Source organism: Penaeus monodon, chromosome 43 (genome assembly GCF_015228065.2).
Source record: "Penaeus monodon isolate SGIC_2016 chromosome 43, NSTDA_Pmon_1, whole genome shotgun sequence".
In the NCBI taxonomy this organism is placed as follows: domain Eukaryota; kingdom Metazoa; phylum Arthropoda; class Malacostraca; order Decapoda; family Penaeidae; genus Penaeus; species Penaeus monodon.
This window is the reverse complement of record NC_051428.1, coordinates 8061486-8078985: the sequence shown is the minus strand read 5'-3', so window position 1 is coordinate 8078985 and position 17500 is coordinate 8061486. Positions and strand designations below refer to the sequence as shown.

The 17500-nt window shown below is 49.8% G+C and overlaps 1 protein-coding gene across 7 annotated transcripts in view; it reads right to left on the bottom strand.

The window, feature by feature from the left end:
* The window catches only part of LOC119568389 (paired box protein Pax-5-like), a 211538-nt gene that overhangs the window by 166549 nt on the left and 27489 nt on the right, over nucleotides 1-17500 (bottom strand). For all 7 annotated transcript variants that reach the window (XM_037916881.1, XM_037916876.1, XM_037916875.1 and 4 more), the window contains exon 2: nucleotides 9153-9691. In XM_037916881.1, the coding sequence (XP_037772809.1) occupies nucleotides 9153-9249 (97 nt within the window). In that variant the 5' untranslated portion in view covers nucleotides 9250-9691. The remainder of the gene's footprint in view (nucleotides 1-9152; nucleotides 9692-17500) is intronic.

The following is a 17500-nucleotide window of genomic DNA, read 5'->3' as shown; positions in this document are numbered from 1 at the left end:
GAGAGAGAGAGAGAGAGAGAGAGAGAGAGAGAGAGAGAGAATTAGAGTCAGCCAGCCAGCCAGAAGGATAGACAGCTACATAAAAACGAATATAAAAGATGAACAAAAAAGAAAGGATCAAGAAAATAGAAAGAGAAAGAGAAAAGGAAGAAGGAGGAGGAGGAGGAGGAGACAAGAAATCATAGAAGGGGGGTGTAGAGGAAGAGAGGAGGAATGCGACTGAATCATTGAAGATGGGAGAGGAGGAGAGGAGGAGAGAGAGGAGGAGGAGAGAGGAGGAGAGAGAGGAGGAGGAGAGAAAGAGAGGAGGAGAGAAGGAAAGAAGTACGAGAGAGAGGAGAGAGATGAGGAAAGGAAAGAGGGAGAAAGAGGAGGAGGAGGAGGAGGAGGAGGAGGAGGAGGAGGAGGGAGGGAGGGAGGAGGAGGAGGAGGAGGAGCAGAAGGTGGATGAAGGATGGGGAGAGGGGAGGGAAAGGAAGACAGGAGAGGAAGGCGAGGAGAAGACGAAGAAGAAGAAGAAGAAGAAGAAGAGGAAGGAGGAAGAAGGAGGAGAGAGAGGAGGAGGACGAGGAGAGGGAACAGAGGCGGAGAAGGAGGGGAAAGGCGGATCGAAACAGGCCTACACCCGCCCCGGAAGACGGCGCGGAGAAAGCATCTGAAAATATTAATATGACAGATTAAAGACAAGGAAGTAAGAGAATGGATACTCGTAGGGCGGCAGTCGAAGAGCGATCATTCACACCCACCCCCACCCCCCGGACCGGACGCGGATAAGCATCTCAAAATACTCACACACACACACAAACACACCAGCGAGAGTAAGACACTCTTCCTGGGCACCGCACACACACACACACACACACACACACACACACACACACACACACACACACACACACACACACACATACACACACACACACGCACACGACTTTTTTTTCGAGACACTTGTCGGTGTAAGGTGTCCACAGACGGCGCTCTTGATGTGGTCGCAAAACAGCTGTAATAGGACGCAAGAGGAGGGGAAGGGAGGGGCGTGGAGGGGAGGGGAGGGAAAGGGGGAGAAGGGAGGGGAGAGGAGAAGGGAGAGGAAGGGGAGAGGAAGAGGAGAGGAGAAGGGAGAGGAAGGGGAGAGGAGAAGGGAGAGGAAGGGGAGAGGGGACAATTGAGGATAGGACGGGAGGAGGATAGAGGATAGGAAAGGTTATGGGTAATGGAAGGTGAGGGGGAGGGGAGGGGAGGGGAAGGGAGAACGTGGCAGCATTTTAGCCCTTATGTCCTAGTGGTCGAAAGGTCGTGATTCCTTGAGACAGATGTGGGATGTGGCGGCAAATAAGGCTGTCGTGTCACACTCTCCCCCCCTCCTCCCCCCACCCACCAGTCACGGGAGATTTTTTCCATACCTTGATGTGTCTCTACTTCTTTTTCTTTTTCTTCTTCTTCTTCTTCTTCTTCTTCTTATTATTATTATTATTATTATTATTATTATTATTATTATTATTATTATTATTATTCTTCTTCTCTCTCTCTCTCTCTCTCTCTCTCTCTATCTCTCTCTATCTCTCTCTCTCTCTCTCTCTCTCTCTCTCTCTCTATCTCCGAATTACACAACAGATTTATGATTCTCGACACACGCACACACGCGTACACAACTATCACACACATACGCACATAGTCGTACGCTTTCGCCCGTATGGTCTGTCACGCAGCCTGTTCACGCAATCTGTGACTTTCGCAATTTAAGTATATGGGAGATTAGACGTTTTTTTTTTTCTTCGTCTTTGTCAGTGAAGAAAAAGATGCTGTTGGAATTTCCCCAGAGAGAAGGGCTCACAAGTGTAGATTGGCTTTCGTCACGCTTCCATTCGGCTGTTCGATTTAAAGCAAAGCTGGTATTTTCATTATCTCTATCATTATCATTGTTATCATCATCATTATCACCTTCTCTGTCATTATCATGATTGTTATTATCATCATATTTATTGTCATTATCGTTATCATAATCACCATAATTATCATTATCATCATCATCTTCGATATTCATCCTATCATTAATTTATCCTTTATCAGCGGCTGTTTATCAGTTACGGGCTATATTTTGGAGTTATTTATCAACATTTCCTTCTGCGTCCCTTTATCATGATTATCAACCAAGTATAACCAACAGACATCGTCGCAGACTCCAAGCAGCGTTGCCACTCTACCCCACAGATGACAAATCACCGCAGCGTTGCCACCTTTGACAGATTTCGACGAAAAACCCCGTCGGATCGCCTGGCTGATGGATGTCCCTGTCGGACTGCCCCTTCTGATCGCCCCGTCGGATCGCCCCGTCTGATCGCCCCTTCTGATCGCCCCGTCGGATCGCCCCTTCTGTGATCGCCCCTTCTGATCGCCCCGTCGGATCGCCCCTTCTGTGATCGCCCCGTCGGATCGCCCCGTCGGGTGGATCGCCTCCGAGTCGAGTCACGGCGAGGATGTGGAAATCTCTCCCCAAAATGCACAAGGTCTCCGGCGGCGTGACTCGCGGAGGCCGGGCGGGCGAGCGACACTGACGTAAGGCTTCTATGTCGTTCTTGATCGAAGCTTTTGTCATTTGTCATATTTCTTGTTCATCTTTTTTTTTTTTTTCATTTTTGTGTCTTTGGTTGTTCTTCTCTTCTCACTTGTCTATCTGTGTATTTTTTTTCTTTTTGATCAGTTTTATGTAATATTGTTCTGTTTCTCTTCCTCTTTTGCGCTTTTTTTCTTGATTTTAGAGATATATGCTTTTGTTATCTCTCTCTCTCTCTCTCTCTCTCTCTCTCTATCTATCTATCTATCTATTTATCTAATCTATCTATCCATCTATCTACCTCTATCTATCTGTCAATCTAGCCGTCTATCTATCTTTCTTTTTTTCTGTTTCCCTCTCTCTCTCCACCGCGTGTACGTGCCTGCGCGTGCGTGCCAAATGATTTAGTGACATGTTGCTCTGTCATACACGAAAGAGTGGTCTCATGTAATGACTAGTCACAGAGATCGAGTATACTTTTTGTACCCATTTTGCGACGGGAGTATACTGGGTGGAAAGATATGGAGGAGAGAAAAGAAAAGGCAAATAATAATAATAATAATAGTAAAATAATACCTGCAATCGCACACACAAACACACGCACATACACACACACACGCGCGCGCGCGCGAGCAGCTTAAACAAACACCACACTCACAGTGGAAAATCCCCCATCTTCCCTCCCCCCCCACACGAAAACAGACACTCAAACGACCCATTAAACCCTCCCATTAATCCCCCATACGGAAATGGGTCCAGCGAGCAGTTCCCAGAGCACACTGCTAATGTCTGTCCTGTCTGCGTTTACAAATCATTTACCTTATTTACTAAATGATTTACCGGACATCCTTGCGGGTTTGTTTGATCGGGGAAGAGCCAGTGGTTGATTGGTGGGCAAAAGGGGGGGGGGAGAGGGGATGGAAGGAGGGAGAGAGGGGATGGAAGGAGGGAGAGAGGGGATGGAAGGAGGGAGAGAGAGGGTAGGAGAAGAGAAGTAGGAGAGAGAAGCAAGAGAAGAGAAGGGGGATGGGTAAGGTAAAGGAAGCAGTAGAGAGAGAAGGAAAAGAGGGAAGGAGACGAGGGAAGCGGGAGAAGGGAAAGGTGAGAACCATATCCACAGAGAGAGAGAGAGAGAGAGAGAGAGAGAGAGAGAGGGAGAGAGAGAGAGAGAGAGAGAGAGAGAGAGAGAGAGAGAGAGGAGAGAGAGAGAGAATCGTCTGCCAATCGACGCCCGAAGAATAATCCCCAAATCCGGTCCTTCTCTTCGTATCCGCCTTCGCCTTCGCCTTCGTCGTCATCTAGCAACAAGAGAGCGAGGAGGATTGCATCATCGCGAGTGAGTAATGTTCGTCTGAAATCCGGTTTGCTTCGAATCCCCGGCGACACGTTGTCTCCCGCGGCGGATACCGGGAACCCATCTCACACGGCGCTATCCCTCGGAGACAAGTGCTTCTACAAATCAAGGTTTTCCCAATCAAATTCATCTCTCGGGACTCACCAAAGCAAAGGTAAACAACAGAGAGGGAGAACGAGAGAAAGGAGAGAAAAAAAAAAATCGAGACAAGAAAAACCTCGACGAGACGGCCATCTTGTCAAGCCGGACTCATGTTCATCTTCATTAACCCCTTTTTTTCCCCCCTGCCTTCAATCAACCTCCCTCTCCCCTCTCCCCTCTCCCCCACCCCTCTCTCGCCCCTTCCCCCCTCCCTCCCCCCTCGGCTGTGGTCATCGTAGGGCCAGATTCCGCGCCAGTCCATTGTCACTGTCGTAATTACCGAGTCATCGTTATCAAGCCATTGTCATCATCATTACGGGGAAACACGAACATCCCGCGCATCTGCTTGTTGTTGTTTCTCGCCGATTTGTCGCTCTCGAACGCCGAACAAGGGAAGAATAGAGAGAAAGGAAGAGAAAGATAAGTAGGTGAATAAATAGATAGATGGGCAGATAGAGGGAGAGGGAAAGGGAGAGGGAGAGGGAGAGGGAGAGAGAGAGAGAGAGAGAGAGAGAGAGAGAGAGAGAGAGAGAGAGAGAGAGAGAGAGAGAGAGAGAGAGAGAGAGAACGAGAAAGAGAGAGACAGAGACAGACAGACACACAGACAGACAGAGACAGAGAGAGAGATAGACAAGAAGACAGACAGACAGAGAGATAAACATAGACAGCCAGATAAGCGTAAGACCGCCCGCGCGCCCTCACCCCCCCACCCCCCCCATCCCGGGCGTGTTTATAGGACGCCGCTAATGGTTCGCCTCCGATGATCCAGGAGCGACGGAAGGTTCCTTCGTCTCCGGTTCCTTCCTCTTCCTTCGTTGCGCCTTCGTATTCTCAGTTCTCTTCTTCTTCATCTCTTCCTTTTCTTCTTCTTTTACTTCGTCTTATGTTTTTTGTGGTTTTGTTTTTCTTTTCGTCCTTTTTTTTCTTCTTCTTCTTTTACCTTTTTTTTCTTTATTTTCTTCTTTTTTTCTGCCCTTTTCTTCCCTTTTCTTTATCTTTATCTCTTTCCTTCTTCTTCTTTATCTTCTTCTTCTTCTTCTTCTTCTTCTTAGTCTTATTATTATTATCATTATATTTTCCCCTTTCCACCTCCTTTTCTCCTCCCCTCTTCGGTTTCCTCGTCTTCCCCCTTCCGCCTTCTCTTCCTCCCCCTCCTCCGCCTCTTCTTCTCCCTTCTTCCGCCTCCTCTTCTTCTCCCTTCTTCCGTCTTCTCTTCTTCTCCTTCTCCTAGTTCCTGTTCCTGTGCTCCTCCGGCCCGTGGCTCGGGAGGCGCGCGAGTTATCCCGATTCATCTGCTTCCTAATTGCTTGCGAGCGCTGCTTGCCAATGAGTTTACTGAGGCGATAAACCAGCCGGAAAATGTCATTGGAGACTTAATTATTGCGCAGGAGGGAGGGGGAGAGGGAGGGAGGGTGGGAGGGGGAGAGGGAGGGAGGGAGGGAGGGGGAGAGAAGGAGGGAAGGGGAGAGGGAGAGAGGGAGAGAGGGAGGTAAGGGGATAGGGAGGGGGGAGGGAGAGAGAGAGGGAGGGAGGGATGGGAAGACGGTCTGTGGGGAAGGGGTGGAAGGGAGAGGGAAGAATAGTGGGAGAAAAACGCGAGAAGATGGAAGGAAAATAAAGGTGGAAGAGAAGTGGAGAGAGAGAGGGAGGGAGTGGACGAGAGAAGGAAGAGGAGAGGGAAAGGGGAAGGGGAGAGGAGGGACGAAGGGTTGGAGGAAAAAGATCCCAAAGTGGAGCAACGTGGAAGAGTGGAACAGATGCGGATTCTGTCGCATTCTTCTTCCCCCTCCCCCCCTCTCCCTTTCTCGTTTTTTAAAATAATTTTCGCCACTTACAAATCACAGACTCAATTATCATATCACTACATCTGGCGAAGTCACGAATAAGATAAACACACACATGTACGCAATTTAAAAAAAAAATAGAAAGAAAAATACAACAACTTTCACTCTACAGTTTGCGCAGCCGCGTCAGAGAGACAGTTTCATTTCGACAAATCAAATACCCATTTTTACTCCAAACCACATTTCTGAAAGTGGGTATAAAGGGGTATTTCCCACGGTAGTGTTAGAGAGAAAGACACACACACACACACACACACACACACACACACACACACACACACACACACACACACACACACACACACATAGATAACGAAAGAGAGAGAGAGATCTATGGAAAGATAAATAGATGGAAAGAGAAAGAGAGAAAGGATACCCCCATCTTCGTGCGACACAAGATTTCCTTCAAGAAGCATCTTCCACCCACTCTGCCCACTTCCCCCCCCCCTTCGCCCTCCCCCTCCTTAATACCCCCCCCCCCCCCACCCACTCACCCATGATTGCAGGGCTCGCCTCTCGTTCTGCTCGTAATTTATGATGATTGGCACTTCCATTGTAATTTACTTTAGTTTCTGTTCACTCTAATTGGTGTTTATTGTTCCAGCACTTAAGGAACTTCAATAAAGGATCTTTTTCTCTCTCTCTCTTTCTCTTTTTTTCGATCCTCCCTCCCTCTACTACTACCATCTCTATCATTCTTTTTCTCTCTCCTCTTCCTCCCGCACTCTCTTCGAGAAAGAGAGAGAGAGAGAGAGAGAGAGAGAGAGAGAGAGAGAGAGAGAGAGAGAGAAAGAGAGAGAGAGAGAGAGAGATAGAGAGAGAGAGAGAGAGAATAAAGTGAGAAACAAAGAGAGAAAGAGAGAAAATAAGGAAGAGGAGACAGCAAGAAGGCTCAGCATCGTGAGTTGTGTACCTGGCTTTATTAATGCCGCAAATTATGAGCAATGGCAGCCCGCCTACCCGTCTGCGCCTTCATATTTCGAAGTCTTGCGGGCGGGCGGGCGGGCGGGCGGGCGGAGGGAGAGGGCGGACTAAGACAAAGTAGGATTTCTTTGACGGTTTTATCTACAAAATCGTTGCTTAGCTTTTTTCTTTCTTTCTTTCTTTCTTTTAAATATATTAATTTTGTTCTTCGAAATAGATTCACCCGAATGTAGAATTTACTTCATATACCCTGATGATCTTTCTTTTGTATATTTTGGTTTTGTAAAACGCTTTTTTTTAAAACATAAAACGAATAAAAACATAGGAATGTAACTTTTGGATATATATATATATATATATATATATATATATATATATATATATATATATATATAGAGAGAGAGAGAGAGAGAGAGAGAGAGAGAGAGAGAGAAAGAGAGAGAGAGTTGAGGGATAGAAAGAAAGAGATAGATAGATAGACATATAGACAGACAGAGATAGATAGATAGATAGATAGACAGAGAGAGAGAGAGAGAATGTAATTAGCTATTCCATTTAGCGACCCTTCCCATTTCAGCTAACCCGACCAGCCCTGAAGGACGACAGAAATTCTGAAATCACGTTCTTCAAAATATGTGCAGTTGTCATGCAGGCGGAGATGCTTTCCGAGCTCAAGGCGTTGATTGACAGGAACTTGACAGGAGCTTGACAACAGAATTTTCCCATGCATAAGAGAGCCGAAGGGAGGGGGGGGGGGTGGTGGAGGAGGAGGAGGAGGAGGAAGAGGAGGAGGAGTAGGAGGAGGTGGGGAGGAGGAGGAGTAGGAGGAGGTGGAGGAGGAGAAGAGGAGGAGGAGGAAAAGGGGGAGAAGGAGAAGGAGGAGGAGGAGAAGGAGGAGGAGGAGAAAGAGGAGGAAGATGAGAGAGAGCGGAATATAAAGAAAAAAATGTATAGTCACTTTGTATGGTGAAGTCTAAGAAGCGAATTTCAACACAGATCGTCTCTATCTTTTTTTTTACATGAATAAAAGTACCGTTTTTTGGGGGGGTAATGCTAGAAATTACGAACTTTGACATTTTTTTTTATTATTATGTGATGTTGAGAAAACGATCCTTGATTTTTTTTTTTATTCTTTTTTTATATGTGATGCTGAGAATACACTGATGATTACTCTTGTGCAATGGAGATCTGTCAGAAAGGGGTTGCGTGTTCACTGTCATCCCCCCCCTTCCCCCCCCTCCTCCCTCCCCTTTCCCCCCCTCCTCCGTCCCCTTTCCCCTCCCCCTCCCCCTCTTCCTCCCCCTCCCCCTCCCCTCTACCTCCCCCTCCCCCTTCCCCTTAACCCCCCATCTCCTTGGGAATGTCTTAGAAGTGAAGTGTGGAATTTTGATCGAAAGTGTTGAGAAATGAAGAGGCAGACAGACGTATGTAGATGAAGAAGGAAACGAAGATAGAAAAGGGGAAATCAGTAGAAACAGGAGAGAAAGAGAAAGAGAGAGAAATAGATTGAAAAATAGAGAGATGGATAAATAGATAGTATATAGATAGATAGAGAAAAAGGAAGAGAGAGAGAGAGAGAGAGAGAGAGAGAGAGAGAGAGAGAGAGAGAGAGAGAGAGAGAGAGAGAGAGAGAAGAGAGAGAGAGAGAGAGAGAGAGAGCAGGAAAAAAATTGCCATTGGTCTTATGCAATGGGTTCCTCGTAAGAAGAGGAAATCACCATATGACTAAGCTAGATTCTCTACCCCCCCTTCCTCCCTCCCCCTCAGAATTCAGAAATCGTAAAAAACATTAAAAAAGAGAAAAAAATGTCCAATAATAACGCAAGCACGAGAGGCAAATAAAGCATTTAGTCGAAGAACTCAGCTTCTTATAAAGAAAGCTCCTCATGCTTTTTCTCGAGTCTTAAGCATCTCCCGCTTGAGGTGAGAAGATAACTTATCTGAAGGACACCGAGTATACAACCCACTTGTTAAAAAAAAGAAGAAAAAAAAATAGAGGTCGAGGAACAACTTCTCGAAAAAAAAAGAAAAAGAGACAAAACAAAACGAAGAGAAAAAAAAAGAGAAAAAAAAACTAGAGAAAACAAATCGAAAAACCAAACCCGGGGAAGGTCGAGGGCCACCCCGGCACAGGCACGGGATGCGCAGCGGGGCGCCGACGCAGCCGCGACAGGCGTCCGAACTGGCACCGCAGGGAAGCGCGTGCGACAGAGGGAGCCAAGCGCGTGCGGAGACACAGGTCAGACAACGATGTTTTCTCTCTGAGTTTTGTTTTGTCAACCCTTTTTCTTTTTAGGAAATGGCAGCTTGGACGAAAGGCGGGCCAGGTACTCACGTTTCTTCTTGGCGTCGTCGGGGCTCGGCTGCTGCATGATGTTCTGGGTGACCACCTGGTGTGGCGTCGGCGGCGTCGGGATGTCCATGGTAATCATGAAGAGAGCTTCTTCGGCCACGGTTACAAGCGCAAAGACTTCGCTCCCGAGGGCGCCGCGGCTGACGGAGGGCGGGGTGGGGCGGGCGGAGTGCGTGGGGGGCGTGGGAGGTCGGAGTCGATGGCTCCTTCGACACGCACGCACACTCACACACGCACACGCTCACACACACGCACACACACGCTCACTCACGTGCTCGTCACAGCCCGCGGAAAGTGCGGGCGGCGAGGGCGGCGGAGTGGTCACTGGCGGGCGGAGGTGCACTAGTCCAGCGCGCGGCTGGGGCTAGTGACGTAGGCGGGCGCTCCTGCGGCAGGATCCGGGCAGGTGGATGACCCCGGCTGGAAGGAGGAGTCCTTGGCGGGATTGAGCGGGGCCTGGCAGCGGCAGGAGCGGGAGGAGCAAGGGCCGGCCTGTCAATCTCTCATCGGCGCACGGGATTCTGCAAGCGAAAGCACAGCTAGGTTAGTCTCTGGGAAGAGGAGGGGGGGGGGGGCTCTTGCGGGAGGGAGTCCTCGCAAAGAAGCCGCGAAGGAAGTTAAATCTACGCAGAGCAAGGAGCCGAGTCGCCTCGAAGGAGCCGGAGAGTCCCTGATAGCCGTGACTGCCGAGTTCTGTCGGCGGGTTTATGGCGGCCGCGGGACGCCGAGAACATACGCCACGCTAGGACAGGTAACGGCGGAGGAGGGGGTGGGGGGCATACATTACAGCCTCGCAAATGCACACTCAATCTCTCTCGCGCTCTCTCTCTCTCTCTCTCTCTCTCTTCCTCTCTCTCTCTCTCTTCTTCTCTCTTCTCTCTCGCTCTCTCTCTCTCTCTCTCTCTCTCTTCTCTCTCTCTCTCTCTCTCTCTCTCTCTCTCTCTCTCTCTCTTCTCTCTCTTCTCTCTCTCTCTCTCTCTCTCTCTCTCTCTCTCTCTCTCTCTTTCTCTCTCTCTCTTTCTCTCTCTCTCTCTCTCTATCCTACAATTTTTTTTTCTCTCTCTTTACCAGGTTTTGAGCACGACCCTAACAACTTCTGAAAAAAGACGCACATAATACATCCACGAGGAAAAAAATGAAAAACTGAAAGTCGAAAATCTCTCCTTTCGACAGTCAACACAAACAAACTTCTCTACCTCTTTTATCACTCTGCCAACTTTTTTTTCTTCTTTTTTATCATTATCTTATTTTTTCTCTCTCTCCAGCATTCTTGTTTACAATCGGATAATTGGCAACCAAAGAAAGTGGCCAAACACCTTGATAATTCGGACCAAAACAAAAGAAAAACAAGAAAATGGGAAAAGAAAAAGATAGATAGCCAGATAGATAGATAGATAGATTGATAGATAGATAGACAGATAAACAGATAGACATATAGACAAATTGAGGGAGAGAGAGGGAGAGAGAGAACGAGAAAGGTAGAGAATGAGAAACAGACAAACCGAAACAAACAGACAGACAGAGAGACAAAAAAGAAAGAAAATAAGAGACACAAAGACAGATTAAAAAAAAGGAAAACAGAGAGAGAAAACAACACAAGAGAAAAATTAATTTCCCAAGCGGCTGCGTGTGTTCGGACGGGATCGCTACCTATGCATTAGCCTCATCTGGACGCGGCTTCGGCCCCGTCATTGTGCTCAGCGAGAGTCAATAGTTACCCCGCGCGGGTCTCGGATCCGTTGCAATCAGGGCCTTATTTATGGGGATGTTTTGGGGGTGGATGGGGAGGGGGGGGGTGAGGGAGGTGTGAGGGAGGGTTGGGGTAAAGGGTGAGGGAGGGTTGGGGTGAGGGAAGTGTGAGGGAGGGTTGGGTAGGGGTGAAGAGATAAGGACAAGGGGGTAGGAGATAGGGACTGGGAGTGGGGGGATAGGGTGAGGAGGGGGGAGGGAGGGGAGAGGGTCAGCACGGAGCAATTCCGCCGCCCACTCTTCGCCCGGCGGCACCTCCCTTCTGGCAGCCGAGGGGGGGGGGCCGGGCATCTCACCTTACCCTCTCCTCTCGTCTCAATCTCTCTCTCTCTCTCTCTCTCTCTCTCTCTCCTCTCTCTCTCTCTCTCTCTCTCTCTCTCTCTCTCTCTCTCTCTCTCTCTCTCTCTCTCTCTCTCTCTCTCTCTCCCTGTGTAGGAGAGAGAGAGGGAGAGAGAGAGATTGAGAAGGAGGAATAGGGTAGGATGGAAAGGGAAGTATAGAAAGAAAGAATAAAGAAGAAGGGAAGAGGGCATTAAGGCATGGAGGAGGAGAGGACAGGAAGGAAGGAGGGGGAGGGGCCAATAAGGGGGTCGAGAAGGGGGGTGGGGCGAGGGTGGGCGTGTCCTATTCGACCAACTCGCCGCCACGCCCTATCTCGATCGCAGCTATCAAAGGCGAAATCCCTTTTCCTTCAGTACCTCTCATCGTCCACAAAAGAGAGAGAGAGAGAGAAAAAAAATAGAACAAGGAGAAAACAAGAACAAAAAAGGGGGGAATGAAAAGAAGAAAAGAAAAGACGTCGCCAAAGAAAAGGAAGTCTTGAGCCGTTCGTATCTCCCCGTACTTACGGGCGTTCGGGAGTGGATTCGCCGCCGCCGCCGAGATCGGGCGCGCGATACGACAGTCACGAGAGGCGCCCGAGAGCTGACGACGAACCCATTGGCAGTGGCCATCTTGAACCCACAGCCCCGTGTTTAACCCCACGCCCTTTTACAGCCTATTATATTCCCGCTCCTTCCCCTCCCACTCCCTAACTCCTCCTTCCCCTATCCCCATTTTCCTCCTTCCTCCCTCCCATTCCCCATCTCCCTCTCCCCTCCCTTGCCCTCTCCCCTCCCTCCTTGCTACACCCTCCGACCGCCCATGCTATCGGTAGAAAGAGTTGTTGCAAGCGAGAGATCACTGGCCTCGACTCCCCTTCCATAGTGCCTTTAATACCTTTTCTTTGGTCTTTTCGTCTTATTTCCATCTTCTTCTCCTCTTTACCCCTCCCCTTTTCGTTTCTCTTCCATTCTTTTTTTTCGTTCTTCTTCGTTCTTATTCCTTTTTTTTCTGACTATCTCCCTCCCGCTTTGCCTCCCTCCTCGCGCGCTTCTTGCGGTGCCTCTCGAACGCCCTCTCCCCCCCAGGCAACGAGATCAGTCAGTGGATATATTAATATTTATAAGTTTCAGTTCAGCGGCCTGCATACGTCTCTCTCTCTCTCTCTCTCACTTACTCTTTCTCGCTTTTTCTCTATCTTGCTTTCTCTCTCTCTTTACTTCCTTCTTGCTTTTTCTCTCACTCCTTCTCTCGCTCTTTCTCTTTCATTCTTCCTCTTTTTTCAAAGAAGAGTTTCAAAGGAAAAAGCACGCGCTCGTCGACCACGCTTTTTTTTTAATTTCGCATCTGCTTATTAATGGAGACCGACGGAGGCTGTGAGGGATTCGCCTCCGAGAAGCTCTTGAGAGGATGGGAGGGAAGGGAGAGAAGGAAAGAAAACGTGGAAATGATATAATAGAGGAAGAAGGGAGTAAGTAAAAGGAAGAAAAGGGTTGTTAGACTCCCTGAACGGCCGGCGCAGAGCCCCAGCCGATCGTCTCCCCAGCGCCCCGAGCGGCGGCGCAGAAGGAGACACGGCCGAGGCACTAAGCGCTTAGGACTGGACGCAGAGCCATAATTCACTGCCCTCGGAGGCAGTTCCTGACTAGGTGTCTCTTTTTCTCTTCCTTCTCACTCCCAAGGAGCTTTTTTCTCTTCCTTCTCGCTCCTTATCGCCGCGCTTATGACCCGGAGGCAGGCTAATAGAGCTGATAACTAGGGCTGACGAGAGGAGAGCGTATCACACTCTGGTGATAATTACGGTTTCCTTACGGCGGGATCGATTCTAATCTTGAAGGGCGACACGCCCCTTCGACGAACGTCCCCGAGGGGCGAGCCTCCGTAAGGATGCCTCTCCGTCCTGCCCTCCATCGGACCTCTCCCACGCCGCTTTATATCCTTCGTCTTCTTCCTCCTTCCTCGCCCTCAACCTATCCTCATCCCTCTGGCCCTCCTCCTTCCATCTTTTCCTCCTTTACCTCCTCCTCCTCTTCATCCTCCTCCGCTCCTTCATCTCTCCGTCACATCTCTCTCCCGAGGGCGAACGAGGTCCGTTATTTGGGAGCGAAGGACCTCCCGTGTCGAGCGCTGGGCGTCCCACACGGCGAAGGAGAGGGAGAGCGAGAGAGGGGAGAAGGAAAGAGGGAGATGGGGGAGTGTGAGATGGGATAGGGAGAAGGAGAGAAGGAGAGGGAGAGAGGGTTGAGAGGAAAATAAAGCAAGAGCTTAAGGGGATAAGAAGAAAATAGGTAATAGAGGTCGAACGCGAAGACCAACAGTCAGAGAGGGAAGGAAAATGTAGACAAGAGGACAGAGAGAGAGAAAAAAAGATAGAACAGAAGATATGGACGATAAGACCAATAGAAAAATAGTACCAAAAAAGGGCAGAAGGAAAGGAAAACCAAGAGAAGAAAGCAACAAGTCGAGAGGAAAGGCGAAGGGGAAGAGGAGGATCCAACAACCATAGGTCCCGCAGCTTAACAAACATCTCTCTTTTGAGGAATGGTGATTGTGCTCCTCCAATCTCCTTATCGCTCGCCACAATTTGTCAAGGGAGACGGCGAGGATGAGCAGGGAGGGGGAAGGGGGAGAAGAGAGGGTAAAGGGGAAGGGGGAGAGGGAGGGTGATGGGGGAGGGGGAGAGGGAGGGTAATGTGGAATGGGGTAAGGGACGGTAATGGGGAAGAGAGGTAAGAAAAGGTAAAGGGGTAAGGGTATGGAAGAGGAGGGACGAAAGTGTAAGGGAGAAGGGGTACGAAAGGGTAAGGACGGAAGGGTATTTAAGAAGGGAGGGGGCAGTGGAAGAGAATAGGGTAAAGGAGGATAGGGGAAGGGTAAAGGGACAAGAGAAGGGGTACTAAGGGGAAAGGGGTGAGGGTGAGACGGAGGGAAGGAGAACCACTTATGGCGGTGATATACAGGTGTTACGCCCCCTACATGGCCCTCGCGCCGTCACAGCTGATCACATAATTACAGGTAGAAGGACCCATGCCTCGGCGGGCATGGCTACGGGTCGAGACGGGGCATCACCTGGTACACCGTTTATTCTAGTGAATGAGAGAGAGAGAGAGAGAGAGAGAGAGAGAGAGAGAGAGAGAGAGAGAGAGAGAGAGAGAGAGAGAGAGAGAGAGAGAGAGAGAGGAGAGAGAAGAGAGAGAGAGAGAGAAATGCAACAGGTTCACTGCATGCCACGGCCGCCTTTAGATGCCTGGGCCACATTTCCACCTGGTGTTTACTGCCTTAACAAGCACATCGAGGCGGCCTAGGGAGCGAGGGCCACCGGGACCCGCCCTCCCAGCGTGACTCCTCCCCGCCACGGCGCGCGTCCACCTTTCATCCCCGCATAAGTTCTGCGCCGGATGATTCGCTAATCGGTGGCCCGCGCGTCCCCCGTCGCGTTCGACATGTAGATTATTGATTCGGTTGCTTGGTCGAACATCAGGTAGAGACGGGAGTTGGGATGCTGGACATGAGCAAGCGGGGCGGCGGGGAGGGGGGGCTCACCGGGGGACTGGTAGACCCGGTGGGGGATAGGGAGGAGGGGGGGTAGACGTTGGTAGAAGAAAACGGGAATTGAGGGCAGACTCTCGCAGCCCGAGCGCCGGAGCGGGAGAACTCCATTATTTTACGATTGTTGGCTCTCTGCGGGGGCCGAGCGCGATGCAGGTGATATCATCAGCCCGAAGGCGCCTTCGGGAGGAGCCAGCGCCCTTCAGAGCTCGCTGACGTATTGCAACTCGGATGGAGACGCGAAGTTATATCTATTTATATATCCCGTTGCACTAAAAGTGTTTATGCACTTTTCTTTGTGGCAAACGACAGGTTTCCTGACTCCATTTTCTCCTCCCGGTCCTGCAGATAAGCCGTAACGTCTTCATTCATTCGCGCGGTCATAACTGTTTCTCGAAGCGCTTCAGACCAGAAAAGTTATTATCCGCGTCCCGTGGCTAGAATTCCATTATGAACGATCCTTAATAGAGATTTTTAGCAAGGGCCGCTTTCATATCCCCGGCCGGGGCGCTGCGACCTTATCGGCTGGCGCGCTACGGCCGAAAGTGCGCCGCGGCCTCGTAATTTCCCGTCAGGACGAGCGCCGCGCACGGCAAGCGCGGACCCCGACGGGGATCTCCATAATCTGGTTCATTCCGCCGCCGCCGTTATCATTTCATCCATTCATCTCGCCCCGCCCCCTCTCCCATCAACGGCGCGTCGCCCTCCCCGTCAGCGCCTTCGTCTGTTCTCAATCGCACACTGAAGAAGACAAATCGTTCGCCCGGAGCAGCCACGTCGGGGGTCCCGCGCGTCGCACAACGCAGCGATTTTCCCCCCACAGTTCTCATCTCTTTCTCCATTCCTCTCCGTTCTCCTTTCTCCATTTTTCATACCTTCCTCTTGCAAATTATGAATTTTTTTTTCTTCGCCATCATTATGCGATTGAGAATCTATTGTGTCAAAATGACGAATGCACATCCAGGGCGGAGGGGCGGGTGGACCGCTGATAAGAACAGCTTCGGGTCTCCTATTTGTTCTCCCTCCCTCCCCTCCTCCCTCCCCCTCCCTCCCTCTCTCTCTCTCCTTCTCTCCCTTCTATCTCTCTTTCTCATGTTCTCCATATCTCTCTCCCTTTTCCCCTTCCTATCCCTCCCTTTCTCTTTCTTTATTCTTTCCTTCCCTCTTTATCTCCCTCCTTCACACCATCTCCCTCTCTCATCCTCCTTGTCATCCCTTCCTTTCCTCTCCTCTCTCTTTCCCTCCATCTCTCCCTTCTTCCCTCCCTCCCTCTCCTCCTCTCCCTCTCTCCCCCATCTCAAGACGGGGGTTCCTTTTGCAATGAAATTATATCATCGATTCGACTCGAGCGGCCCTTTGCGAGATAGATTGGGCTCTCGTGTGATCGAGAGCTTCATTCGGCGGGCTGTGGATTTGCATAATTCTGATATTCATTAGATTAGTTGGCTTCAGTGTATATTTATGGCTGCGTTAAAGACCCACAAACGATGGTCATGAATTGATAATTTCGGCTGATCACTTGACCTGCTTCGGGTGCCGCGTGGCTTCCTCTTGGCCGCAACACGGAACAACAACGGAAGGAGAATTAACAATTGAAAAAAATAGACAATGACAACAACAAAAAGAAAGAGGATGAACAAGGAAAGAAATCCTACAAAAGACAGAAAAGAAAAAGTAGAAGAAAAAAGAAAGAAGAGAGAATCGAGACTTTCTATCACGAAAACGCAATTTAAAATGTCCCCTAAATTAAGGATTGCGTTTTGGGGGTTGGCTCTGGGCCATTAATCAAGAGCGGTGATCCTGGCTCCGCGTGGCTCCTCATCTTAATAACGCGACGCAGAGGGAGAGGGGGATGCTGTTCTCGGGAGATGAGGAGGAGGAGGAGGAAAAGGAGACTTTTGCCTTGCCCATCAGCCACCCTTCATCTCCCGTCGGCTCGTGGGAGATGATGCCTCGTTACCTCCCTCCCCCCGAGATAACGGCCGGAGCTCCGACAGCATCTTGCGAGGGAGTGTGGCTCGTGTTTATTCAGAGAAGGTTTAGAAGAAAACGTTAGGTCTCTTTAGGCTCTTAGGACACGTCCCTCGTGTTGAAAGTAGGCCATGACGTCTTTGCAAAGCCAGACTACCTTCTCGTGCTAGTTCATTAACAACTCGACGTAATTAACCCTGCCACCCGAGAGGCAGAGCAGCCATCATGAAACTAATTGGAAAAAAAATTAATAGGCCGCAGTATTTCCTATCGTCACGTGACTAGGCGTGTTGCATCTCAATTGGCTCTTTAGATCCGACAGCCGTTTTTATCGATACGATTTCGCAGCCGCAGAAACGGGGGAGAGGGGGCTCAGTGAAGCATAGAAAAGAAAAGAAAGAAAGGAAGAAAAAAAAAAAAAAACAGGAGGAAGTAAAGAAGGGAAAGAAAGAATGAAAGAAAGAAAGAACACGCAACGGTTCCCTTCAAGATCGGATCTGACACGGCAGAAGATGAGGCTTCACCTTCAAGGTACGAATCGCGGAGGTTTCCGACGGTGGCGCAAGACGGAGAGATTTATTCGCCGTCATTCTGCAAGGTCCTCAGACGCCCACCCGCCCACCCACCCACCCTCCCGCCCGCCCGCAATCTCGCAAGGTAAAAGCCATGTACGCTCCACCTCCGAGGCATCATGCAGGGGGGCCGGGGGCAGTGGCTTTCATGCATGAGGCTGTGACGTC